At 39.7% G+C, this 27535-nt stretch overlaps 1 protein-coding gene and 1 long non-coding RNA gene across 2 annotated transcripts in view; both read right to left on the minus strand.

Moving 5' to 3' along the window:
- ghrh (growth hormone releasing hormone) overlaps nt 1–6130 on the minus strand; it is a 78999-nt gene extending 72869 nt beyond the window's left edge. Inside the window, exon 1 of the mRNA XM_089125063.1 lies at nt 6048–6130. Coding sequence (XP_088981189.1) covers nt 6048–6124 — 77 coding nt within the window. The 5' untranslated portion in view covers nt 6125–6130. The remainder of the gene's footprint in view (nt 1–6047) is intronic.
- The window catches only part of LOC148970126 (uncharacterized), a 182804-nt gene extending 155632 nt beyond the window's left edge, over nt 1–27172 (minus strand). The window contains exon 1 of the long non-coding RNA XR_016148475.1: nt 27118–27172. This is a non-coding gene — a long non-coding RNA (uncharacterized LOC148970126). The remainder of the gene's footprint in view (nt 1–27117) is intronic.
- Between the last annotated feature and the right edge of the window lie 363 nt (nt 27173–27535).

The following is a 27535-nucleotide window of genomic DNA, read 5'->3' on the forward strand; positions in this document are numbered from 1 at the left end:
GATGCTCATGTTCCCATTCAGAAGGAACATGAGACATCCGCGAATGCTGCTCTGCATGCTGAAGCCCAGGCACACACAGAGCAGCGATCGCGACCATCAGAAAATGACATGAAACGAACGCACCCAGAAGAACACGGGCGAGTCGTCTTTAAAAAGACGTGCCGCGTGCAGCTCTTTCACTTAGAGAGGAGGAAATTCACTCTTTCAGCGCTGAGGCGACCAGGGAGAAGCGCAAAGTCTGGCAGACCACTGCTCAGATCGCAGGCAATGCAGAGTCTCGCTGGGTACCGCCGTCACACCAACACTGAAGAGGACGCTCGTCTCGAAAAGTCTTGAAACAGTGAGAATGGCTTTCAGGAGTGAAGAGTTCTCTTGGCTCCGAAGCGAAAACATACTGCGGTTGCGTTCACTTCCTCCTTTTATACTCACGGAGTAGGGCGGAGTACGCTATGCAAATTTCCGCAGCCCCAAGGCATTGCATGCCATTGGCTCGTTTTTAAATACTCGAAGAGGATTGGCTTTCTATGCGAAACCCCCAATCTCTGTCACTTCTGACGTAACTCGAAGTGACTACGAAAGGGAACTAATGTTATCCTGGAACATTATTTTGTATTCATGTCATGTTTCATGTAGTTTACCTTGCTATTTCACTTGAGTTTACTATGTTGATCCGCGTTTTCGTCCGAAGTCGATCAGATTCTCGTTTTGCCTGACGAGCTTGAGCAGATAAAACTTTTTTTGTTTTTTATATTTATGTGGAGTTTGTGTTGGAGTCTGTGTTGTGCTGGAGGCAGGACGTTTTGGGGGGTTATCAGACTCCACGTCGTCAGCTGAAGTGCCGTTGTCCGCATGATAGACTGTAGGATAGAGAGGCTCGGGACTCGGGAGCGCGCATGCATGTCACTTCTGATGGATTTCGCAGGAAATATAAATAAGCATATAAATAAGATTATTGGCTTTCAGAGGTAATGGAAAAACCCGAAAAGTGGATCGTTGCAATGTGTGATTATAACCCCTTCAAACACAGGCAATAAAAAAGGATTCATTTTATAAAAATAGTTACATATACAACCTTTAATTAGTTGTATCCCAACAAGGGCTGCAAATGCCATGTTCTGAGAAAATCTGAACGCAATGAGAATGGTTGGCTGTTATATAATATTGTTGACAATTTAAGTAGCCTTAAATTTAAAAGGATTTGTAATTATAATTTATGGGTACTTTTCTTGTCCCTGAATGAAATAATAAAATATAAAAAACATTTCTTCTTTTTTGTTTTTTTCAGACTTACTTCACCCTAAGGGGAACTTATAAAAAATGTATCGTGGCTCAATCATTCTTTTTATTAATATGAGGCCTTTTATGCATGATTTTTACTGTTTTCCCCCTGTCCCTAAGCCAGACTTTGTACCTTCAAACTCGATTAATTCTAAATTAAATATTTAAATAATGTAGGTTTTAATGTAGATTATACATATTATATATTGCAATATTTATTCACATTTTCTTATATTTTTCATAAGTAGAACGCTTGTCCCTTGGATTCACTGTCATTTCCACCACACTGTACAAAATAGAATCCTGGGAACATTGTTTTAGGTTTGAATACTTAGTAACCATAGCAATAGAAACTCCACAGTGAGCACATGGCTGGGTGAAAGGGTGACCTCTTTAGGGGGTAATGAAAAGAAGAAAAATCAAGGTAAATATGATTAAAACTGAGAATATGTTTATTGGCCGTCATTTCCAAACGGCTCATATTTCACATGGGCGTAAAAATAACTGGATAAAATTAATTTAATAATGTGTAATTTGTGTATATTTAATGCTAACTGTAAAACTAATATTAACAGGCTAACATAGCATGATATTTTAAAGGAAAAGGGGGAAATGTCATTTCCAACACAGTCATTTCCACCACGGTGTTCATTGTGGTGGTAAAGACAGGTTGTGGTGGAAATGACATTGTTCGTGCTAAACAGCAAATTACTTTGGGCTATAATACTAAAATGTTAATGTAAACACAAAAAACATACAATTAATTAAGTTAAGATAGTAAGAAATATTTTATTATTTATTATTGTCATGATGTGGTTTTGTATTTTTGTCTTTGTGTTATCAGCGGTTCCCTGTCTATTGATTTTTCCAGGTGTTTCCTATTTTCCACGCCCCCTTGTTACCTTGTTAAGTTTGCTTGTCTGATTATTTAAGCCCTGTGTTTCTGTCTTAGTTTGTGAGTTGTTGAACGTGTGATGTCGACGTTAATCGCTCCTGCTTCTGAGTCTTGGTCTAAGTATGTAGTTTGTCTAAATAAAGCCTGTACACTGCGTTTGGATCCAGCCTCCTTCCCATGTTTCTGCCACATCACAGTACCGGCGTCACAGAACAACTCACCACGAAATGGATCCAGCAGTCATCAGCAACCGGGCTCTGATAGAATACCTGTCATTCTTGCAAGAGGGCCAGTCTGTCCAAAGGTACGCAAAGGATTTCCTGTTCATTTGCCATCTGGGAGCGCTAGATGATATCCAGCTCATGGGCCTGTTTCGGAATGGGCTGGATTATGAGATCGCTCGATGGATGCCGCGGGACCTTACCAACTGGACTCTTGACAGGTATATCGCTCAGGCTTGTTCCTTGGAAGACCTCTTCTCTACTACGCGCTTATTCTACTCGACACCTGCCGAGTGTACTTTACCCGCGAAGCCCTCGTCACCTTCTTCGCCGCTGGTCCAATTCAGCCAGGACGAACCAGATCTGCTTCCTGACGAGTCCGTGCTTCACGTGTACATTAATGTGCCTGGGACTCACGTCGGCCCAGCCGAGCCCACGCTGCACATGAGCCCCAACGAGCATGCACTTCACTCAAGTCCCGCGAGTGAATCTCCAGTTCAAGTGAGCGAATTTATTTTCCAGTTCAAATGAACGAATCTTCTCCAGTTCAAGTGAGCGAGTCTTCTCCAGTTGTGAGCTCTTCTCCAAGTGAGCGAGTCTTCTCCAGTTCAAGTGAGCGAATTTTCTCCAGTTCAAATGAGCGAGTCTTCTCCAGTTCAAGTGAGCGAGTCTACTTCAGGCCCAGCGAGCGAGTCTACTTCAGGCCCAGCGAGTGAATCTTCAGGTCCAGCGAGTGAATCAATCAAGTCAATTGAGACGCCGCCGCAGAATGGGAAGGAGGACTCAGCGAGTGAATCTTCAGGCCCAGCGAGTGAACCAATCAAGTCAATTGAGACGCCGCCGCAGAAGGGGAAGGAGGACTCCTTTAGTTCGCCAGGCTCCGGTGAGCATACCTCTGCGCCTCACTCTGCCGGCCCCGCCTCTGCGCCTCGCTCTGCCGGCCCCGCCTCTGCGCCTCGCCCTGCCGGCCCCGTCTCTTAGAGCCCTGCACGGGCCTCAAATCTAGGCCCTAGCCCGGCCCTGGCCCGAGACGTCCAGGCCCTAGCCCGGCCCGTGTCCGACAGCTCATTAGAATGATCAGCCCGAGTCCGACCCGAGCCCGTTATTTAAAAAAATAAAAATAAAAAAATAAAAAAACACCTTACACAGCCTGCCCTGTTGCAGCAGTCATTTAAACAAATATGTTTTGTCCTCAATGGCAAAGTAGTTACCGTTTAGATTATTTTCATTTCTTTATAAAGTTAATTAAGACAAATGTTTCTTTTTATTTTTTTATGACGACCAAGCACCTGACAGTTAAACATGTTTGATACATTTATAGCCTCTCAAATCAACACTTTACTTGGCTACAATAAAATCCATAGATATAAAACAACTTAAACTTCACACAGACCGTTAACTTTAGTTTAAACGTTTGTTAATTTTTCATTTTTTCATTTTTGTTTATTGTCATTTTTGAAAAGCTGAGGCAAACTGCTCTGCTGCTCGCAACAGCGCTCGTAAATGCATTTACAATAGGCCTACAATACAATAGCCTACAATAGAGAGAATGCAATCTAAACAAATCAAATAAATTACATTAAAAACAAACATGCAGGTTATCTTACCTCAAAAATCAAGCCTTCACTACAGAACATGGCCATTTGTATTTCCAAAAGTTTCCAACAGACTCATGAAACTAAAGTCCAATCAAACAAAAAACAACAAGACAACCTCCTAAACAGTCTCTTACAGAGCATCGTGCAGAAAAAGCACCATCCACCGTGGAAAGTTTTAATCCAGTCGTACTTTTTCCAGCTGCGCTGAAGTCACGCTCACTAAACACAGAACGAGCCGGTCGCGCGGATCGCGTTGCCGGGAAACCTGTGTGCGCGCGTGTGTGCCGTGAGCAGACTGTCAGTCATATATGTCAGTATATATGTTTGCTTTTCAATAGTCATCTTCTCATATTTTAAGTAATATCTAAAATAGGCTATAAAAAAGATAAGCCTAAAACAGGCCCGAGGCCCGGCCCGCGTGTGAACTACAGTATGACGTTAAAATTGGCCCGAAGCCCGGCCTGAGGAGTGTAAATAAGTCGGGGCCCGTCGGGCTCGGGCTGAAATGCAGGCCTCTACCGTCTCTGCGCCTCGCCCTGCCGGCCCCGCCTCTGCGCCTCGCTCTGCCGGCCCCGCCTCTGCGCCTCGCTCTGCCGGCCCCGCCTCTGCGCCTCGCCCTGCCGGCCCCGCCTCTGTGCCTCGCCTTTCCTGCAGCCTTCAAGCTCCGGTGGATTCCCGTGGATTTCCCCAAGTATTTTTTTTTGGGGGGGGGGGGGGGGGGCAGTGGATACCCTGTGAGGCCCATAGAGGCGATGCAGACATGGACTTCGCCTCGTCCTGCTCCGACCTGGCCTTCACCTCGTCCTGCTCCGCCTTGGACTTCAGCTCATCCTGCTCCGCCTTGGCCTTCACCTTGTCCTGCTCCGCCTTGGCCTTCGCCTCGTCCTGATCCGCCTTGGCCTTCGCCTCGTCCTGCTCCGCCCTGGCCTTCGCCTCGTCCTGCTCCGCCCTGGCCTTCGCCTCGTCCTGCTCCGCCCAGGCCTTCGCCTCGTCCTGCTCCGCCCTGGCCGTCACCTCGTCCTGCTCCGGCCACGCTCTGCGGCCCAGGCTCGCCTTGGCTACCTCCTGGTCCCGTTCCCCTGCACGGGCCTGGCCCTCCGTCCCTCCCCCAGACCGCCTCCGCTTCACCGCCCACCTGAACTTTTTGTTGTTTTTATGGGCGTCAGGAGCCGCCCATAGGGGAGGGGCTATGTCATAATGTGGTTTTGTATTTTTGTCTTTGTGTTATCAGCGGTTCCCTGTCTATTGATTTTTCCAGGTGTTTCCTATTTTCCACGCCCCCTTGTTACCTTGTTAAGTTTGCTTGTCTGATTATTTAAGCCCTGTGTTTCTGTCTTAGTTTGTGAGTTGTTGAACGTGTGATGTCGACGTTAATCGCTCCTGCTTTTGAGTCCTGTATCTGAGTCTTGGTCTAAGTATGTAGTTTGTCTAAATAAAGCCTGTACACTGCGTTTGGATCCAGCCTCCTTCCCGTGTTTCTGCCACATCACAGTACCGGCGTCACAATTATTGCTACAATATTGTTGGTAAATAAGAGAACTTGGGCGTTTTCTTGGGCTGTCAGATAAAAATGCCAATATATATATATATATATATATATATATATATATATATATATATATATATTATTCAATACATATCATTGCACCCAACTTAAGGGAATGTTTCTAGACAGATTGAGAAACCAACTGATGCTAAAAAAATTGTTTGTAGAAATGTTTTAATTTTCTGAAACTGTCTAGTGGCTATATATATATATATATATATATATATATATTAAACTATTATTTTATAAATTACAACTATACAACACTTGTATAATATTAATTTATGTATTTATTTAAAAATAGCTAAGCCATGTAATCCATAGCATTGCATTCTAAACCAACTTGCACATTAACGAATGAATGAAGAAATAAGTGAATTCACACTATTGACCAGAGCTATAGTGTAAGAGTAAGAATATGTAACAAACAGTTAATTACATCAATTAAGACTTTAAAAATATTTTTGAATGAAATACACGCATGGTGGAACAGTTGGTGTGTATCTCACCTCAGTGCTGGATAGACTGGGGAAGATGTAGCTGACAGTAACAGGCAGCAGAGTGCTAGAGCAGTTTTCGGCACCATTCTCACTAGAATCACAGTTCACATTACAATTCATATCCACTAAAATACATTTCATTAATACATTTCATTTCACTGCATTGGAGTCTGCAATTGATTTCTTATGTTACTCTGTTTTGTTACATTCAAATGATTCATTATTTTGTTAATTATCAATATTTTTTTGTAAATTAATTGTATTATTATTATTATTAATAAAACATTCTTATTTATGTATAACCAAAAAGTGTTTTACTGCCTCATATTTAGAGAACTACAATCTAAAGAATTCAAAAAAACTGATGAACAGATAGACCTTGAAAACCTGTAATCTGACATCAAGAAACTTTTAGTTTCCCATGGAGCCAAAAAAGGTTCTTGATGCTGTATCCATGCTGCAAACAACCATGCAAGTACCGTTGTTATTTTATTTTTATTTATTTTTTTCAAAATTCTTAAAATAATTCTTAATTACTAAGTTGAATAGCCTTTCAAAATAATTTACCTTGCAGGGTCGTGATGTGCTCCTTGAAGGTCTTTAATGAATGTGACAGAATTGAAATGTTGGTTATTCTCTCTCAGGGTTTGGTTTCATTCTCAGCTTCTTTTATCAAGTGAAAAATAGAGTTTAAAGAGAGCAGTTAGGAATCACCTCACCTCCCTCTGCCCCCCTCCCTCTTGTCCACAACCCCCCCCCCCCCCTCCCTCTCTCTCTCTCTCTCTCTCTCTCTCTCTCTCTCTCTCTCTCTAATGCATGCTCATTTTTTATTTTTACAATGTATGCTATGGAACATACGCATGTGCAACAATGATGTGCTTAAGGAATAGTCCACTACAATTTGAAGTGTTTTCTGTAGATTATACTGAAGATTTTTGTAAAGAACAGATACAAATTCAGAATTTTTAAATGTATACTAAATTTTGTTCAATGGTTCCATCTCTGCAGCTACATTTTTCTTTATCATTGTAATTCTCTTTTCTTTCTTTGTTATTGTAATTTCCACTTTCCCATGAATGTCATGAAAGGTCTTTTGTGGCTTCTTTTTAATATCTTTGGTAAGCTGTGTCTCATCATCCTGTGGTGCTAGAACAGTTTCATTATAAAGATTTCTCTTGCTGGAGCTGGTATAGTTTCTGAAGAGTTAAAAAGAGTTAACCTGTAATAATTTGTTTAGGTTCCAGCTGAAATAATTCATAAATATAGCTGCAAGCATCAATACGGGGCCAAGCCCTGGAAGGGACCACAAGCAGAACAAGTACAGCAAGCACATGTCCTTTCTCAGATAGACTCTCTCTCTAGAACTGAAACAACTTTTCCACCACTTAAGGCCAACAGTACCTTTTGATAGGAAAAGATAAAAAAAAAGATAAAGATAGCCTTCCTCCTGGTGATTTTTTAGGCACCAGACCCAAAAAGGACAACAGAGTACCGAGGCGAAGAGGCGTAAGACCAGACGAGGACGAAGACGAGGCAATCCATCCAAAAGGCAGGAGCATGAGGAAGATAAACAAGAAGTAATCAATATCTCCGGTATATCACTTTCAAACAGCCAGATTTCAGTTCTATCAAAAGGCCTTACCTGTCTGAGGTACGGGACAATTCTTTATTGCCTGGATTCTTTGAACTTGAGGTTTAATCACTCCATGTCCGATCACATACCCCAAGTACTCCGTTTCTGCTTTTGCCATGGAACACTTGGAAGGATTAATGGTGAGCCCAGCCAATCTAATGTGGTTAATAACATCTCCCAGATGTTGCAGGTGCTCTTCCCAAGTCGAACTGTAAATGACAATGTCATCCAAGTAAGCAGATGTGAATCCAGTCAAATTTGAAAGTACCTGATCGATGAGCCGTTGGAAGGTCGCAGCAGCTCCATGAAGGCCAAAGGGCATCTTGCAGAAATGATAAAGGCCCCAAGGGGTCCGGAATGCTGTCAGTTCCCGGGACCTCGCACTCAACGGGACCTGCCAATAACCTTTAGCCAAATCAATTGTGGTCAAATAATTGGCTTTACCCAAACGGTCAATGAGATCTTCGATTCTGGGAGCCGGATAAGAATCAAACTTTGACACGGAGTTGAGATATCTGAAGTCGATGCAAAACCGTAGGCTGCCATCTTTGTTGGGCACCAAAACAACTGGGCTGCACCATTTACTTTTTGATGGTTCCACAATCTTCATTGCTAACATTTCATCCAACTCCACCCGCAAAGCTTCCAGGAGCCGCTCAGGTATTCTCTAGCTCATACGTTTTGGGCAAGCTCCTTCCCTGAGCACTATGTCATGCTCAACTAAGTTGGTATGTCCTGGTCCTTTCTGAAAAACCAGGGGATCACACAACCTCTGAATTTCAAGTTGTTGACTTTGAGACAGGTGACTCAGTGATAGGTTGGAAGGAGCTGAAACTGGAAGATATTGGGACTCTACCTCTTCCTCATCCTCCACCTTCCGAATCATGAATGCCCCTGTATCCCTTGATCTGGGAAACCACTCTTTTAGCAAGTTAACATGCAAAGTCCATTTCGACCGTTTCTGACCCAGAGTGGCAACTTCATATGTAACCGGCTCCAACTTCCTCAGAACTTCAAAGGGACCCTGCCATTTGGCAGTCAGCTTACTCGCATCTGTGGGAAACATCACCAATACCCGAGTACCTGGTTCAAAGTTTCTCATCCTGACTTTCTGGTCATACCAGGTCTTCTGCAGTTTTTGTGCTTCAGCCATATGCTTTTGAGCCAATATACCCATGGCTTCCAGCTTCTCACGCATCTGAACCACATAGTCAACAATCGGAGTGGCACTTACACTGTCTTGTTCTCCTTTCCACATGTCCTTCAGCAGTACCAGCGGTCCCCGCACTTCCCGTCCGTATAGTAACTCAAACGGGGAAAATCCAGTCGAGGCCTGGGGAACTTCTCTATAGGCAAAAAGCAGATATGGGAGCCACTGATCCCAATCGTCACTTTTGTCCACAACAAACTTGCGTAGCATTTGTTTCAGAGTTTGATTGAAGCGTTCTGTTAACCCATCAGTTTGTGGGTGATAAGGGGTGGTTCTTACTCCTGTTATCCCCAACAATTTATACACTTGTTTTAATAGCTCAGACATAAAGTTAGATCCTTGATCTGTGACTATACTGTTAGGGAAACCTACTCTAGAGAACAGTTGTATAAGGGAGGCAGCTACCGCTCTAGCCTTAATGGACTTTAGGGGGAAAACCTCGGGATACCTTGTGGCATAGTCTGTAATGACCAACATATAGCGGTTCCCTGCCTTGGTCTTCTCTAATGGCCCAACAATGTCCATACCTAACTGATCAAAAGGTACACCAACAATGGGCATAGACTTGAGAGGTGCCCTAGGAGGAACCCGTAGAGAAGTCTGTTGACACTGTGGATGGAAGTTCTACAGTACGTGGCTATGTCCTTCCTCATACCTGGCCAATAAAAGTAGCGCATGATTCGTGCTGTTGACTTATGTCTACCTAAATGACCCGCCCAGGGTATCGAATGACCCAAGGAAAGGACTAATTCTCAACCTTCCCTGGGGACTACCAACTGTGGCTCAGGACTCCTTTTACGCAACAAGACCCCATTACGGATGCAAAAGACTCCCTGTCTTCCTTCCACTTCTGGCTGACCTGCTAGTGACCTCTCCTCCACCCACTTATACAATGGACCAACAACTTTGTCATTTTTCTGCAGTTCTACTATGTCTCTAGGTATTTTATAACCCAATGTGTTCTCAGGGACAGGTTCCCCTTCACTCACCACTGCATGGCGGAACTTTTCACGCTTCCTCTGACTCCTGGACTTCCGCGTCTTTCCTGGCTCTGCCTCAAAAAAAGGTAAAGCTCCCAGTAATCCTACCTCCTCTTCACTACTCTTGGCCATGGCCCGGGTTATAGCTGCATTGCAACTCTGCAAAGGAAGAAGATCAAACAAAACAGGCAGATCTTGACCCAACACCATAGGGTATGGCAACTCCGGTGAAAGGCCTACTTCCAACAGAAAAGATTGTCCCTGCACCTCTACGTAAACACTAGCTGTAGGATAATACCTTTCGTCACCATGGACACATTTAATTGCCACTGGAGATCTTAGGTTCCACAGATGGACTGGAACTAACTCGGCTTTAACCAATGTTTGCATACTTCCTGTGTCCACCATTGCACTTATTTCCTGTCCATTCAACCCCACCGTCACATGATGCAAGGAACTCTTAACTCTACAAGTAGGCCCATCAGGTCTAGATAGTCCACACACATTTGCCAGTGTGGAAGATCTATTAGGACATCTAGGCTTAGTATGCCCCTCTTGTCCACACTGATAGCACACAATCGTTCTAATGTTAGCACTCAGTTTCCCGCTAAGACCACCATTATCACCCACAAACTTACCACCCGTCATACTTGTCTTTGGGGGTGTGACTGATCTCTTACTGGGTCTTTTTGGGTCTTTGAATGTCTTCCATTGATTGTAAGACCAGGGTTGATCTCGTCTTCGTGCTGCGACAAACACATCTGCAAGCTCTGCAGCTTGTGCTGCTGTCTCTGGGTTATGTTCTTTTACCCATGTTTGAAGCTCTGGAGAAAGCACCCGAAGATATTGTTCCAAGATAATCACCTCCGCAACCTCCTCCTTACTCCGATTCTGTGGCTGAATCCACTTATTAAAAGTGTCCTTTAGACGCCCATAAAGCTCCTTAGGGGTCTCATCCGCTCTTACATCTGTGGACCGAAACCTCAAACGATAGGACTCAGGATTATTTCCTTATTCCTTATTATTTATTACGTATTTCCTTAAAACTGCCACTTTCACTTCATCATAGACAAGAGATTCATTAATATCCATGTTCACATAAGCACTACGAGCTTTGCCTGTAAGTAATGGCACTAACCTCACTGCCCAGTCAGTTCTTGGCCATCGGCATGCAGTGGCTATCCGCTCAAAAGTTGTAAGAAAATGCTCCACATCCTCGTCTTCATTAAGTGGCTGTAGACGCGGTCATAGCCCTTGGCTGTTCTACGACTTGACCAACAACAGATGGTGAGCCCCGAGCATCTACCTGTTCAGTACCTTGATTCGAAGGGTTATATTGAAGCCCAGACGGATGAACATTAGTCGGTGTAATTCTCGTATGTACCTCATCCTGAAGGAGCGTGAACTGATGTTGAAGAGCCTTCCATCTATTCTCCTGCCGCACTGACTCCTGGTCAAGTCGTCTATCTCTCTCTTGCTGCATTTTCATATTGTTACGATCTCTTCTGAGTCGCAACAAAGTAAGGGAGTCACCACACGCAAGTTGTCGTAATTCATGAGTTTATTTATCCATGAAAGACAAAAAAACGTTAATGATCAGTGTAAATGACAATCAGGGTTTTAGCAGATGCGTAGGTGTACTTATGCACAACAGCAGTCCAGCCCATCTCAGTCCATGAAACGTTCAGCGACAACAGATATCCCACATGAAGTGGCGCAAGCGACGGTGGTGATCTCCCATACTCCAAAACCTCTCAACGAGTCCTCCTCATCCTCGTGACAGGAACCCCAAAGTACCCCCAAGCGAACAAATGAGCACAAGTTCAATCGACTCTCCCTTGCTCTCATCTCAGTCCCAGTCTTTTATTGAGCAGCATGATGACCTTCAGGTGTATGACCACGCCCTTCAGCCAAATCACCTGTAACTCAGAAATGACGAGTTACTCACTGAAACCGTCACAATATGTGCCCCGAACATGTCCCGTAACTCTTCGACTGTCAAATAAGAGTAAAAAAAAATGTCAAAAAAGAGTCACCGGTAACTGGTGGATCCTCAGCCGCAGCTCCTCCTGTAGCTGACGTCACCATCTCATCACCCTTTATCGCTCTCTTCGGTCCCATTTTGACCAATGAAGTAAAAAAAAAAAAACGTTCACTGCTGCCCCCTACTGGCACTATCCCACCGCGGCCACCAATTGTGATAGATGTGACCAGTAGAAGATAAATGAACACGGAGGCAGCAGGCTACTGCAAACGTTTAGGGGTTTATTACCATAGGATGGGGTTAAAAAAATAAAGCCAATGCTAACCCAATGGTGGTAAACCAAACATAACAAAAATCAAATAAAAAAAACCAAAAGAAAAGAAAAGATACAATAACGATGGGTTACTGCATTGCCTCTCAAATATTTACTGAGATCCAGGCCAGGGCCCACAGAACCTGTTCTCTCATGGAACACTCCCACATACTTCTTCTTCTTCTTCTTTTTGTTTCATGGCCGTTCACTCCTTTGGAGTATTACCGCCACCTACTGTATACCTTACGCACATGATTAATGGATCTGATTAAGAAGGAGGAGAAAAAAAAAAAAAAAAAAAAAAAAAAAACATCCCATAGTATCAGAGCTCGTGTATCAGCTGACGCTGCGTGTTCAGCTCCTCCAGCTTCTACACTGAGCTCCTCAAACCTCAGGATGATCAGAAACTTGTTCTCCTCCTCAGGCTAGATCCTGTGATCTAGTCCTGTAAGCTCTAAAAAGGTTATCACTTCCTTAAACCTTTCTCTATCACTCAAACCCTTTCCCAATAGGTCCATAATGCTCACTGGCCTGTTCTTTATATTTCTAAAAAGAGTCCTACGCTGATCTTCATATTTACTACACTTAAAAAACACATGTTCTACTGTTTCAAGTATGCCACATTCATCACACATACCATTTCCATGCTTTCCCATTAATGCCAGTGTTGATTTTAAACCTGTATGACCCATCCTTAATCTAGAAATCATGACTTCTTCCTTTCTATGTCTTCCATAGCACGAATATTTTATCCCTACTGATTTTACAATATTATAATGCCACCTACCTGTACTGCTACTTTCCCATCTTTGTTGCCATATTCTTATTATTTCTCTATTAATTATTGATCGGACTTCATTTCTTCCTAAAGGTATCTTAATATCTATCAAGTCTTTCCTTAATGCTTCTTTTGCTAATTTATCCGCTATTTCGTTTCCTACTATCCCAATGTGTGCCGGTACCCAACAAAAGTATACAAGTATCCCCTCTATGTTCAGCCTATATAATAATGTATAAATTTCTACCATCAAGTCTTCTCTGTCTGTTTTTGTTGATAGTATACTTTTAAGTGCTGCTGCAGAATCTGAACAAATTACAGTCGCCATCCTATTTGGCTTAGTCTGCTCTAACCACTGCAATCCTACAATTATAGCAGTTAATTCTGATGAATATACAGATATTTTGTCACTCAACCTTAAACTTATTTTAGTCTCAAATTTTGGAATATATACTCCTGCTCCCACTTTTTGTTCTACTGGGTCTTTAGATCCATCTGTATAGATCTGTATACAAGAATAAAAAACTTCTCTCATAAAAGCATTAATTTCATGCCTATTAGTATATCTTCCTTCCGCTTTCTCCCTATCCTCCAGCAATCTCATTTCAACATTAGGCTCAGGTATATTCCACACTGATACCCCTTTTAATGGAATATTGGGACAAATATCTACATTTTCCAGCCCACATTCCTCAACCCACTGTTTATACTTCCATCCAAAACTATTCCCATTATTCTTTTTATATTCCCAACAGTCATTTAAAATTGCTTGTGTACAATGGCTCTTACTACAACCCTGCAAGTTAACCCAGTACATCATTGTAAGCTTTTCCCTTCTTAAATCTAGTGGCATCTCCCCCATTTCAACCCTGATGGCATCTAGAGGAGTTGATCTTATTGCTCCACAGCAGATCCTAAGTGCCCTAGCTTGTATGTTGTCCAACTTCTTTAGCTCTGACTTTGATGCACCACCATACACTGCACACCCATAATCTAAACTAGACCGTATCAATGCTTGATATACATGTAGTAGTGCACTTTTCCTTGCTCCCCACTCATATCTGGCTACAGAAGTCATACAATTTATTACTCTTTTGCACTTGTTCTCAATTTTCTTAATATGTCTATTCCATGTTAATTTTTCATCAAATATAAGCCCAAGGTATTTAAACTCTGTCACTCTTTGTAATAATTCACCATATAATTTCAAAGTAATTTGTTCCATTTTCCTTTTCTTGGTAAAAACCATATATTGGGTCTTCAATACTGAAAACTTCAATCCCCATTCTACCGACCATCTCTCTACTTCATTTATTGATTCTTGTATTCCTTTAACTACATTCCCTAAGTTCCTACCTCTTCTCCACACAGCACCATCATCTGCATATAGTGCCTTCCCTATACTTGGTTTCACTCTTTCATAAATATCATTAATCATTATGTTAAATAAAATTGGACTGATTACACTTCCTTGAGGAGTCCCATTCAGAATATCATGCATTGTTGAAATTTCTTCCCCTATTCTAACTTGAAATGTACGTTTAAACAAGAAATCCAATATCCAGTTGTACATTCTCCCCCCTACTCCAATTTTATCGAGCTTAATTAAAAGTCCCTCTCTCCATAAAGTGTCATATGCCTTTTCAATATCGAAGAAGACAGCAACAAGAAATTCTTTCATTGTTAAAGCTTTTTTAACCTCATTTTCAAATAATAACAAAGCATCCATTGTAGATCTTTTCTTCCTAAACCCACTTTGAGCTGAAGACAAAATCTCATTTTTCTCCAAGAAATAATTTAATCTTCTTACTATCATTTTTTCCATCACCTTACATAATGTAGATGTAAGAGCAATTGGCCTATAACTACTTGATTTTGTTGCATCTTTACCTGGTTTTGCTACTGGTATCACTACTGCGTTTTTCCACTCTTTGGGTAAGGTACCTTCATTCCATATTTGGTTGTACACATCCAGTATTGCTTTAATGGCTACGTCTGGTAAGTTTTTTAACATACTATAACTTATCATGTCTCTCCCTGGTGTTGTATCCTTTGAATTGCTGATAGCAATCTTTAGTTCAAAGAGATTAAAATCATCATCCATATTACAATCAACTTCTTGTTTTTTCCTACAAACATTCATACACATTTTATTTAACTCTTGTCTCCTTTTTAAAAACCTATCACTCAAGTTTTCAATGCTATGGACCTTAGCAAATGTTTTAGCCAATATTTCGACCTTTTCTTTATCTGTTCTGGCCACCTTTCCATCTTCCTCAATTGCAGGAACTTGTTTATGAATATTAATACCGTTCATTTTCCTTATCATTCTCCATACCACATGCATTCCAGTCTCTCTCCCAATTGTGTTACAGAACTCCTGCCAGGCTTTCCTCTTTGCATTTTTAATTACCCTTCTTGCAGCTGCCCTTTTTTTCTGATAATCTATTACTGTATCTTGAGTAATAAACTTTTTTAAAACCCGGAATGCCTTGTTCCTTTCTTTAATTGCCACTGTGCATTCTTCAGACCACCATGGGACATTTTTCTTTCTTTTTCCATTGCCTTTTATTAATGGTATAGACAGATTCGCTGCTAAAATAATTTCACTTACTACTCTTTTATATCTCTCCTCAATATTCCCTTCCATCTTCATATTTTTGAAATTTTTTTCACACAACACAAAAAACTCGTCCCATCTTGCCTGTCTAAATCCCCACCTTGCACACTGGTTAAAACTTTGCTTTTGTACTGCACTCTGAATTTCACATACTATTGGCCAGTGATCACTGCCCAAATTATTCTCTTGTACGTTCCAAGTGCACTTACCTGCTAATGCAGCTGATATTATTGTGAGATCCAAACAGGACAAGCCGCCTTTAACTGTATCCATTCTTGTTGATTTCCCATCATTTAAACATACTAATGAGTGTTCTTCTATAAACTCTTCTACAACTAATCCGTTACTGTCTGTACTCTTACTACCCCATAAACCATTATGTGCATTAAAATCCCCACATATAATAACTCTACCCTGTGCCTCGCCCATCACATTTTCCAGAATACTATTATTTATTTCTTTGCATGGATTATAAAAGTTTGAAATTCTAATTTCTTCATACCTTCCCATTATTCCTATACTTACACATTCTACATTATTACTTGTGTTTATTCTCTTATATATTATATCATCTTTGATAAATGTTGCACACCCTCCCCCTCTTCCTGTTACTCTGTCTTTCCTCTCTACTACATATCCATTTATCTTAAAGTCCAAAGAATAGTTTAACCATGTCTCTTGAATGCATATTATGTCTGGTGCCTTATCCATTTCGGATATATGTTTTTTAAATTCTTGCCCATTTGCTATTAAACTCCTAGCATTCCAATGTAGTAGTAGGAAAGACATTTTACAGCTAAGAGTTATTACTCTGAGTCATATCCGTGGCAGTTCCCTCCTCCGCTTTCAAAATCCCATGCACCTCCTCTGCTGAAACTCCTGTTAACTTGAGAAATTTATTAGCACATCCTACAATAATCCTTAATTTGTCAGATCTCTTTTCCACTTGTGAGGTACCATTCACGACCGCACAGATGAATGCCACAAAGTCGATTTTGTTTACTGTGATATGAAGTTCTGCCTCATTCCTCTCATGATTTACTTCTCTCTGAGAATAGGATTCTATCCTATTTCCTGGTGCATTAGTTACCTTCGGTTCACCTTTACTTTTTCCTTTTACCTTACGCACAGCTTCTGCATATGTTAGATTTTGCCCAGATTTCACTTTCTGAACTTCACGGGCTTCTTGTTGTACAGGACATCCTGCGTATGCTGCGCTATGTCCACCGCCACAGTTACAGCATTTAATCACTACGCCCTCCTCACACTTGTCATATTCATGTTCCCCCCCACACTTTGCACACCGCATTCTCCCTTTACAAAAATTTGCAGTATGTCCCATCCGTTGGCAGTTAAAGCATCTCAAAGGTGGGGGTATGAACTCTCGCACCAAGAAGCTAACAAACCCTATCTTCACTCTTGTGGGCAGATTACTACCTTCAAACAGAATCATCACACTCATGCTTTCACACTTTTTGTTGTCTTTCCACATCTGCAGTCTTCGAGTGGAGATTACTGTGCCTCCACTTAGATTTGCTTTGATATCATCCATACTTACATTAAGAGGTACTCCTGAGATAACCCCCCTGATTCCATTACCTATTTCTGTACATGATATCTTTCCTCCTGCCAGCGTTTTCATTTTCAGAATTTTTTGTTTTTGTTTTTCATCCTTACATTTAATCATTATTCTTCCATTGTTTAGACAAGCTACAGCTTTCACTACTCCTATCTCTTTCTCGATTGCTTTCGATAGTTTAACAGGATGAGTTTGTTGTTCTGACTGCTTAGCAAAAGTAATTAGAACCTTGATTTCTCTTTCCTCTTCTTTATCAGCTTCACTTCTCGTTTGTTTTACTTTATTAATTGTTCGTTCACAATCAGATCCATCATCCATGCTGCTCTTTTTCTTCCTTTTATTATACCTTACTTCCTGATAATCCATTTCTTGTTCATTATCATCATCCGATGATTCTCCCCATGCTTTCCTCCCTTCCGCCGCCATTTCCCGCGCTCTCCCGCCAAAACGCCTCTGACGTGGAACCTCGGCGCACGTTCTCACCTCTGGCGCCCCCTAGTGATTCAAATGTTAATCCACTCACTCCCACATACAGAAACAATTCACAAATTTATACCTTGGTGGCTAGCACCAATCAACACACAAAGGGGGATACACAGACACATAATGGCCATTACACACAATAACGCATATGAAAAACACCCAATATACATAAACAAACACCTCAAATAATACTGTCAAATTAATTAACTTAATAAATGTACTTCTTATAAACAAACAAGAGAAAAGCAAGCAAAGTAGTCTTTGGAGTTCCCCCGCAGCGGAAACCGGAATGGTTGTGGCCCGATCGTCGGCCGGAACCATATATATGTCCGCTGTTTCCACTCGAACCCCTTTTGACGGTGCACGGTTTTTGGATTTACACTTTAAAAGCTAATCAATACCCAGGTCTAAACTTGGAATTGGATTTTTCTCCTTTCTTGTAACTGGCTATATGCATAAGTTTATGTTTTGCTTTATGTATCAGTCTATATAGATATTTAGAATTGCATCTTGATGTGAAAAGAGGTAAAATATAGAAATTGTAAAGGTATTTAACATCTGAGACTGTACATATTCCTATTAGAGTATGAAAATAAATATTTTTATTTATTTATTTTTACTATGTACTCTTTTTTTCTGTAATTTGTCATATAAAGTAACCTCTTGTTATATGTATCCATTTATATTGATATTTTAAACTATCCTGATATGTAAATGTGACCTGTCTTATCTAGAGTAAGTTGTCCCTATTGCTCTTGGTCAGGTGATATGTGCAGATGAGCACCTGTGACTTTAGGTCATGTGACTACATGCAGATATATAGCTTGCAGTCTACTGACTGCCATTTTGAATTTGCCCTAAAGAAGGCCAATGAGGCCGACACATGTTGGCATATGTTTTTAATGGATAGCCAAGTTTAAATAAAGGCTTTTATTTATTTTTATTTATTTTCCTTTTGAGTGCCTCAGAATTACTGTTTATCTGGGAAACACTTTGGATCTCCAAACTGAAGAGCACCAAAGGAACACACCTCGTAACACCCAAGTAGCACTCCTAGTAATTCATTTGTAAAAAAATAACTTTTTTGCCTAACTCATGATTTTTCAACTCCTGAAATTTTCTGTGTAGGCTTCTAAAGGACTGTGTTCGCCATGACGTTGTTCAAGTTCAACTGTCTGTAGCCACAACTCGCGAGATGTCCCAACAGTCTCTCTCGCTCTCGCTTTTTTTTAAAAATCAATTTGATAAAGATAATAAAGTAGTGTTCCATTTTTTATTGTTGTTGTTTAAATTCAAAATTGTTTTAAAATATTATTTTTCACTTAATCTTATGTTTGTTCCCACAAATCGCTGCACAAGTTAAGGACACGTATGATGATGTAAGCACGTTAGTACGTTAGTGCGAGCCCTCCCGGAACCCTAGAGAATGCATTGCAGTGCCTGCAGTTCGAAAAAAAAACATCTTTGAATGTAAGTCTATGGCAGTAATTCTCAAAGTGTGGTCCGCCATCGCCCCCTAGTGGTCCGCGAAAAGATGACCTAAACTAGGCAAGTGTTTACAAAATTGTCACTTTTTCGCACGTACCAGTGTGATCAGTCTTCCTGGCTGATCCCTGGAGCGTACGATTACACCAGTGTGATTAGAACGGTCAGTGCATCACATGATCAACTGCTAAATTCAAATGTGCTTCCCCGCATTGGCTGGCGCTGAGCCAGAGACGGGCGCACTCAGTGCTGCTGTCATATTCACAGATGCAATATTTCCTATGGCGGGGGTCGGCCGGCCCCCTAAACTTCTGCCTAGCCTTAATGTAGGCTAGGAATTCACGTTCGCTTCAGTCTTGTTATAATCAGATTCGGCGCATTCTTCATCCTCAATCCGCAGCGGTGCAGAGCAGAGAGCATGTCAGAAACAGAGGACAGTGTGTGTGTGTGTGTGTGTGTGTGTGTGTGTGTGTGTTCATCTCGACGCGCACAGTCAAATGCGATGTAAGATGTAGCTAAACTTAACATTTCATATTTGACATTTTTTAGGTCATAAATGTTAAACGAATGACAAAAAATAATCAGGCAAACTAATATAGTTTTGTCTAATTTCGCCATTTTGAACTGAAAATTAGTAAATAAAAAATAGTAACGTGACATGTAATGTAATAATTAGTTTACTGTCATTGTTGTGAGGGGACAAGAAACATTAACAAAGCCGTTTTCATCATTTTAGGCACATGAGTAATGTATACATATTGGAATACAAATTGTAGACTTTAGTACAAAGCTAAGCCTTCAGAGGGGAAGAGAAAGTGATGAAGAGACTGAGGAAAAAAGAAAGAGTGATAGAGATGAGGAGAGATTTTGACAAATAATCTACTGCCCACTGACATGGTTTTAAAGCAATTTCCTATCCTTTTTTTTGGTCTTCAAACGTCTTGAAAATGCAAATATCACATAACTAAAAAATGTGAAGCCCCTACCAACCTCAAATTATAATAAATGTGTAGCCTATACATATTGTGAATGCATTTAATAAGCTTAATTACCAAGTTTTAGCTTTCAGTAAAAAAAAAGCGTCTGAGAAAAATTATTCATAGGCAAAATCAACCTATATCAGTTGACCCTATGTTTACTTTCTTCACTGACAGAAAAATGAAAAGCCTATATCAGTCAAAGCTTTTTGTTTTTTCGGGGCGCGTTAGAGTGGGATTTTGTTAGGTGGTCCTCAGAAAAAAAATGGAAGATAAAGTGGTCCTTGGGCTGAAAAAGTTTGAGATACACTGGTCTATGCACTCAAAAAATGATTCATTGGATGAACTCAATTAAGTTGTGGGCAGGATTTCCATCCAATAAATATATGTAGTCCCAACTCAAACTGACTACATCCATTCAACAGAATGTAAATGAGTTAGCCTAACTTAATTTTATCAAATACTTACAACAGTATGTAATTGAGTTCACCTAACTAACTTTTACCAAATACAGCTGAAATAAAATAATTACATTAACTAAATGAAATTGATTTTCATTTGACCAACTCAAACTTACTTAATTATTGGAAATTATCATCAATTAAACATATAAATCATTTTTCAGTTGATCCATTAACATACACGTGAGACAAAACTGTTTTTTTATTTTTATTTTATTTTTTATTGAAATACATTGCTTTCCCGTGCATTTCGAATCTACAACTGATTCATTTGTGCACTGACGAGAAAACATGATCGGTCAGTTTACAATGCCTAAAATTACTAGCCCATTCCATTGTTCAAATAACATTTGTGCATTCGCATACAACTACAACTAACTACTACCACTAACTTATTCAGAAATAACTGAAGGGAAATCATTGCATTTAAATGTTGCATTCGTGTGATAAAGAGAAATCGTTGCAATAGCTGTTGCACAATGCACGCAATAACTAACTCATTCCGATGTGCATAGAAAAGCTATTACATTGCAAGAAATAAATAAATTATATGCAATGAAAACAGATAACGTGCTTTTTGAATTGCAATGGCACACTAAACTAGTCGTTTTTATATTAGCCTATTTTATAATTTAATAATTATAATTACACGTTTAATAATTGCAATAGCGATTCTACTATAATGCACGCAATAAATAACATTTTCCTTTGAGCAATGAAAAGAAAACACCTAATTTGTGTTTCATTGCATTGCATTAACTATCTAACTTGTTCCTCTTTTCAATGAAAAGAACATTACATGTGTTTTCTCATGCATTTCTATTCTACAACTAATTTATTTGTACACAGACGAGAAAAAATCCTATGAGCTGTCTTTACAATGCATACAATACCAATCTCGTTCCTTTGTGCAACGAGGAGAAGCATGTGCTATTTGGATTTATTGCACATACGATAAAATGTTGTGCAATACTATAATAGAATAACAATACTGCACGTGCTCTTTCATGCTTTTCCACACAGCAACTAACTTATTCAGTTGTGTAACTGGAGACATCATTGCATTTAGATTTTGCATTTGTGTGATGAAGATAAATCGTTGCATTAGCTGTTGCTTTACAATGCAATAACTCATTCCAATGTGCATAGACAGATAGTTGCATAGCAAGAAAGAAATAACTTCTATGCAATGAAAACAGATAACGTGCATTTCCCATACATTTCCAATCTACAGCTAATTTTTGTTCAGACGAGAAAACACCATATGAGCTGTCGTTTTACAATGCAATAACTCATTCCGACGTGCATAGAGCACATGTGCATAGTTGCATTGCAAGAAAGAACTAACTTCTGTGCAATGAAAACAGATAACGTGCTTTTCCCATTGCATTATATATTGTGCTTTCGCATTACAATTGCACATTAAAATAATCCTTTTTATATTGAAGGGAAATTATTGCAATAGCCATTCCTACTATTAATGCACGTAGGAACTAACTTTTTCCTCTGTGCAATGAAAAGACAATGTGCTTTCCCGTGCATTTCCAATCTACAACTATTTCATTTGTTCACTGACGAGAAAACATCAAATGAGCAGTTTATAATGCCTAAAATTAATAACTCATTCCATTGTTCAAATAACACTTGTGCCTTCGCATACAATTACAACTAACTGCATACTACAGCTAACTTAGAAATAACTGAAGGGAAATCATTGCATTTAGATATTGCATTCGTGTGATGAAGAAAAATTGTTGCATTAGCTGTTGCTTTACAATGCATGCAATAACCATCTCATTCCGATGTGCATAGAAAAGATAGTTACATTGCAAGAAAGAACTAAATTATATGCTATGAAAACAGATAACATTGAAATTGCACACTAAATGTCCTTTTTATATTGAAGGGAAATTATTGCAATTGCAATCTTCTATAATGCACTCAATAACGTTTGTTGTTTCATTGCAATGCATAAACTATATAACTTGCTCCTCTTTGCAATGAAAATAAATGACATAACACATGTGCTTTCCCATGCATATCCATTCTACAACTAATTCGTTTGAAGAGAAAATATTATATGGTCGCTTTACAATGCACACAATGACTAACTCGTTCCTTTGTGCAACGAAGAGATGTGCAGTGCATGTGCTTTTGGATTGCATTCCACATACGATCACCTAATAAGTGTTCCATTGCATTGCATAAATTGCATAAACTTGTTCCTCTTTGCAATGAAAAGATATTACATGTGCTTTCGCATGCATTTCTAAACTAAAACTAATTCATGTGTGCACAGACGACAAAACCTCATATGTGCCATGCATTTGCTGTTGCATCTTGAATAACAGATACTAACATATTACTTAATATGCACTTTCTTGCAGTTCAGTGCATTCAAGAACTAGCCCAGTCCATAGTGCTAGATAACGTGTGTTGTTTCATTGCAATGCATACAACATCTAACTTCCTCTCTGCAATAAAAAGAAAAGACATAACATATCTGCTTTCCCATGCATTTCCCTTCTACAACTAATTCATTTGTGCACTGACGAGAAAACATCACATGAGCTTTAGAGCTGTCGCTTTACAGCATAGGCTACAATAACTAACTCATTCCTCATTTGTGCGACGAAGAGATGTGCAATGCATGTGATTTTGGATTCATTGCACATACGATCAAACGTTGTTTTGACGAGAAAACGTCAAATGAGCATGCCTAAAATGACTGTACTAAATCGGTCCTGGAGTACTAAAATGGCCGTCGAGTACTAAATCTTGAACTTTCTAAACATACTCATGTATGGTGACTCATGTTGATGTTACTTCAAGCATTCAAAAGTCTTTATTTACATATCTTTTAGGTCAGGTTAAAAGTCAGGTTAAAAGTTTGGGTGTCATCATGGATGGCACATTATCCTTTCAAGCACAAATTAATAATATCACACGAATTGCATATTTCCATTTACGCAATATTAACCGTCTCCGTCCCTTTCTCTCAAATCGTAATATTGCAGTCCTTATCCATGCACTAGTCACTTCACGTATAGACTACTGCAATGCTCTTCTTACAGGTATTCCTTCCAAATTGCTGCATAAGCTTCAGTTGGTGCAGAACTCTGCAGCTCGTGTTCTATCTAAAACACCCTATACTGAACACATTTCTCCAGTTCTTCAGCAGTTGCACTGGCTACCAGTAAAATATAGAGTTGAATTTAAAATATTGCTACTGACTTATAAGGCACTTCATAATCTTGCACCACAATACCTTACTCAACTTCTCCATGTTTACACCCCTTCACGTGCACTCAGATCTTCTTCTTCAATATCTCTTTTGGTACCTCGGATTCGACTTACCACCATGGGTGCAAGATCTTTTAGTTATGCTGCCCCCCGCCTATGGAACTCTCTTCCTCTTGATATTCGCAATAGTGAGTGTCTGCTGACTTTTAAAAAGCGCCTTAAGACATATCTTTTTATACAGGCTTTTTTATAACATGTTTTAGAGTTATTTAACTGTACTTTAAATGTATGCTGTTTGATTATTGTGTGTTTTGATTTGTGTAGTGACCTGTATATTTCTTGTGAGGTGACCTTGGGTGTTCTGAAAGGCGCCACGAAATAAAATGCATTATTATTATTATTATTATCTTTCTGACCAAAGAATTCTTGAAAATTGTTACTATACAGGATGACCTCTTATCATATTTTAGCCAGACAGACATTTGACCTACTTCTGGCCCAAGAGTACTTGATCTTGAACATACTCATAGATTCCTTTTGATCTTCTTATTTGATTATTCTTATTCTATATAGCTATATAGAATGTCCATATCTGACCTATTGAACTCATTTCTGGTCAAAGGGTCATCAAAAGGTTTTAAACAATAGAAACATTCAGACTCCTTCTGATGTTTTATAAGCTATAGATTGGTTCCTTTTTGACCAACTGAACATTGCTCTGGCCCACGAATACTAGATCTTGAACTTTCTAAACATACTCATTGGCTGCTTTTGATATAAGTCAGCCATACAAGAATCCTTATTTTACCTACTTATATTTATGGCAAAAGAGTTCTTGAACATCATTAAGTTACTGTAAAGAAATACCTCTTAATATGTTCTATTGGCAAGACAGATATTTGACCTACTGAACATATTTCTATCCCAAGAGTAGTTGATCTTGAACATTCTATATATGAAGAGTTCAGATGCAAAAGCCTCTAAGTGCCATTTGAAATTTTCTTCAAATGAAAATTTCAAAAAGCTTGTATATTTAAGTTCAGTAATTTCACTTAAATGGCAATTCATGGGTAATCTTCATTGTCATTTAAGTGAAATTACTGAACTTAAATAAATAGCTTGATAAAAATCATAATTTTAGAAGAAAATTTCAAATGGCACTTAGAGGCTTTTGCATCTGATCTCTTCATATACTTATCATTAGACTCCTTCTAATGCTTCCAACAGTAAGCTATGTCTATATCTGACCTTTTGAACTCTGGTCAAAGTTTCCTCAAAAGCATTTAAAAAATAGAAACATTTAGACTCCTGATGTCATATAAGCTATATGTTCCTTTTTGACCTACTGAACACAGTTCTGGCCCATGAATCTTGAATCTTTAAGAGACTGACTGTTTTTGATATTACTTCTGCCATACAGGAGTCCTTATTTTCCCTACTAAAAATTCTGACCAAAGAGTTCTTGAAAGTTAAGTTACTATACAGAAAGACCTCTTAATATGTGCTATTGGTAGGACAGATATTTGACCTACTGAACATATTTCAGCCATACATCGGTACCTTTGTATCTACTGTGCATATTTCTAGCCAAAGAGTTTTGATTGTTAGGTTACTAATACAAAGAGATTTACTTATGATGTTTTATTGGCCAGGCAGATATTTGACCTCCTGAACATATTTTTGGCCTAAGAAAACTTGATCTTGAACTTTCTATACATACTCATAAGGCGCTTTTCCACTGCATAGTACGGTACGGTTCGGTTCGGTACGTCTCACTTGTGGTGCTTTTCCACTGCATGGTACGGTACAGTACGGTTCGCTTCGGGACGCTTTAAATGGTACCTGGTCTGTTGAGGTTCCAAGCGTACCGTACCGGTACTAAAATGTGACGTGAAACACTGCAGATCACTGATTGGTCAGACAGAATCGTAACTACCAGCGTCACTACTAGCGTCATTGGATTTGCGACACGAGACACGAGACACTTTTTTATCAGTATTTTTGTTTTGCTGCCATCAGCCTCATTTTAAACATATTTTTCCGTCTAGCAGTTAAAAACAACCACATACCGAGAATCAGGAACACCATCCCCTCGATAGTCTCCATTGTTCCTGTGTTGTGGGTTTGAAAACGTGGCGCTTTTTTTTTTTTTTTTTTTTTTTTTTTTATTTTATTTAACAGTCAGACATACATACAAACAAACCAACATAGTGCAGTAGTGAGCAATCTTGTAAATCCATAATTCCAGCAGTGGCAAGAGTGATTAAGTGTTTGATCTAAGTGTGTAAGTGAGCGTGTATGAGCGTGGGTATGTGTATGCGTGTGTACACAAAGTAACCATTTATTATTTATTACCATTGTCATTACCATCACTCCCCACTACCACCATACTGCCCATATTGTTTTTGTAGATTTTTATTTCCATCCTTCCTCCTATGTAACGATTGCCATTGTCAATCCTGTACAAAATATGATAATATAATAATATAATATAATAATATAATATAATATAATATAATATAAGACAACCTTCCCCCACATCTCATCAGTCCCTATCTTTTCTATATTTTTCTTTTTTTTTGTGTGTGTGTGTGTTATGTGCAATGTCTAAAGTGCATTAAAAGAGGGAGTACAGTGCGAGAATGTCTCAAATTGGGCCAGAGATGCTGTCCCGTTGACGTGGCGCTTTTAAGATGAGGTCATGGCAGTAGAGGCGCGCGCAAATAACGATCAGCTCCACACACTTTGAAGGGGTACTACTGCAGTGGAAACGTAAAGCGATCCGAACTGTTCCGCGCCGAGTCGAATGGCGCTTTTCCACTGCATAGTACGGTACGGTTCGGCGCAGTACGCTTCGACTCGGAGCGGAACAGTTCGGTTCGCTTTGCGTTTCCACTGCAGTAATACCCCTTCAAAGTGTGTGGGACTGATCGTTATTTGCGTGCGCCTCTACTGCCATGACATCATCTTAAAAGCGCCACATTTTCAAACCCACAACACAGGAACAATGGAGACTATCGAGGGGATGGTGTTCCTGATTCTCAGTATGTGGTTGTTTTTAACTGCTAGACGGAAAAAATGTGTTTAAAATGAGGCTGATGGCAGCAAAACAAAAATACTGCTAAAAAAGTGTCTCGTGTCTCGTGTCGCAAATCCAATGACGCTAGTAGTGACGCTAGTAGTGACGATTCTGTCTGACCAATCAGTGATCTGCAGTGTTTCACGTCACATTTTAGTACCGGTACGGTACGCTTGGAACCTCAACAGACCAGGTACCATTTAAAGCGTCCTGAAGCGAACCGTACTGTACCGTACCATGCAGTGGAAAAGCACCACAAGTGAGCCGTACCGAACCGAACCGTACGTTACTATGCAGTGGAAAAGCGCCTGAAGTGTACTGAGCCGAACCGTACCGTACTATGCAGTGGAAAAGCGCCAATAGACTCCTTCTGATGCTTCCTAAGCCATATAGAATGTCCATATCAGACCTTTTGAAGTAATTTCTGGTCAAAGGGTAAGCCATAGAGAAGTCTCTGGTCGAAGGGACTCAAAACGTTCTAAACAATATAAACTTGTAGACTCCTTCTAATGGAGTATATATTGTTGTGTGAAATATGCAACTTGTTCAGTTATTCCCAATGTAAATTGCTTTTATAAGACTTTATAGGTAGTCTTTTATTTTACAGTTTTTTATATATATAACTGTTAATAAGACTTTATAGGTAGTCTTTTTTATGTATTACAGTTTTTT

The sequence above is a fragment of the Pimephales promelas genome, chromosome 21 (assembly GCF_988280905.1).
Source record: "Pimephales promelas chromosome 21, fPimPro1.hap1.1, whole genome shotgun sequence".
NCBI classification, from domain to species: Eukaryota; Metazoa; Chordata; class Actinopteri; order Cypriniformes; family Leuciscidae; genus Pimephales; species Pimephales promelas.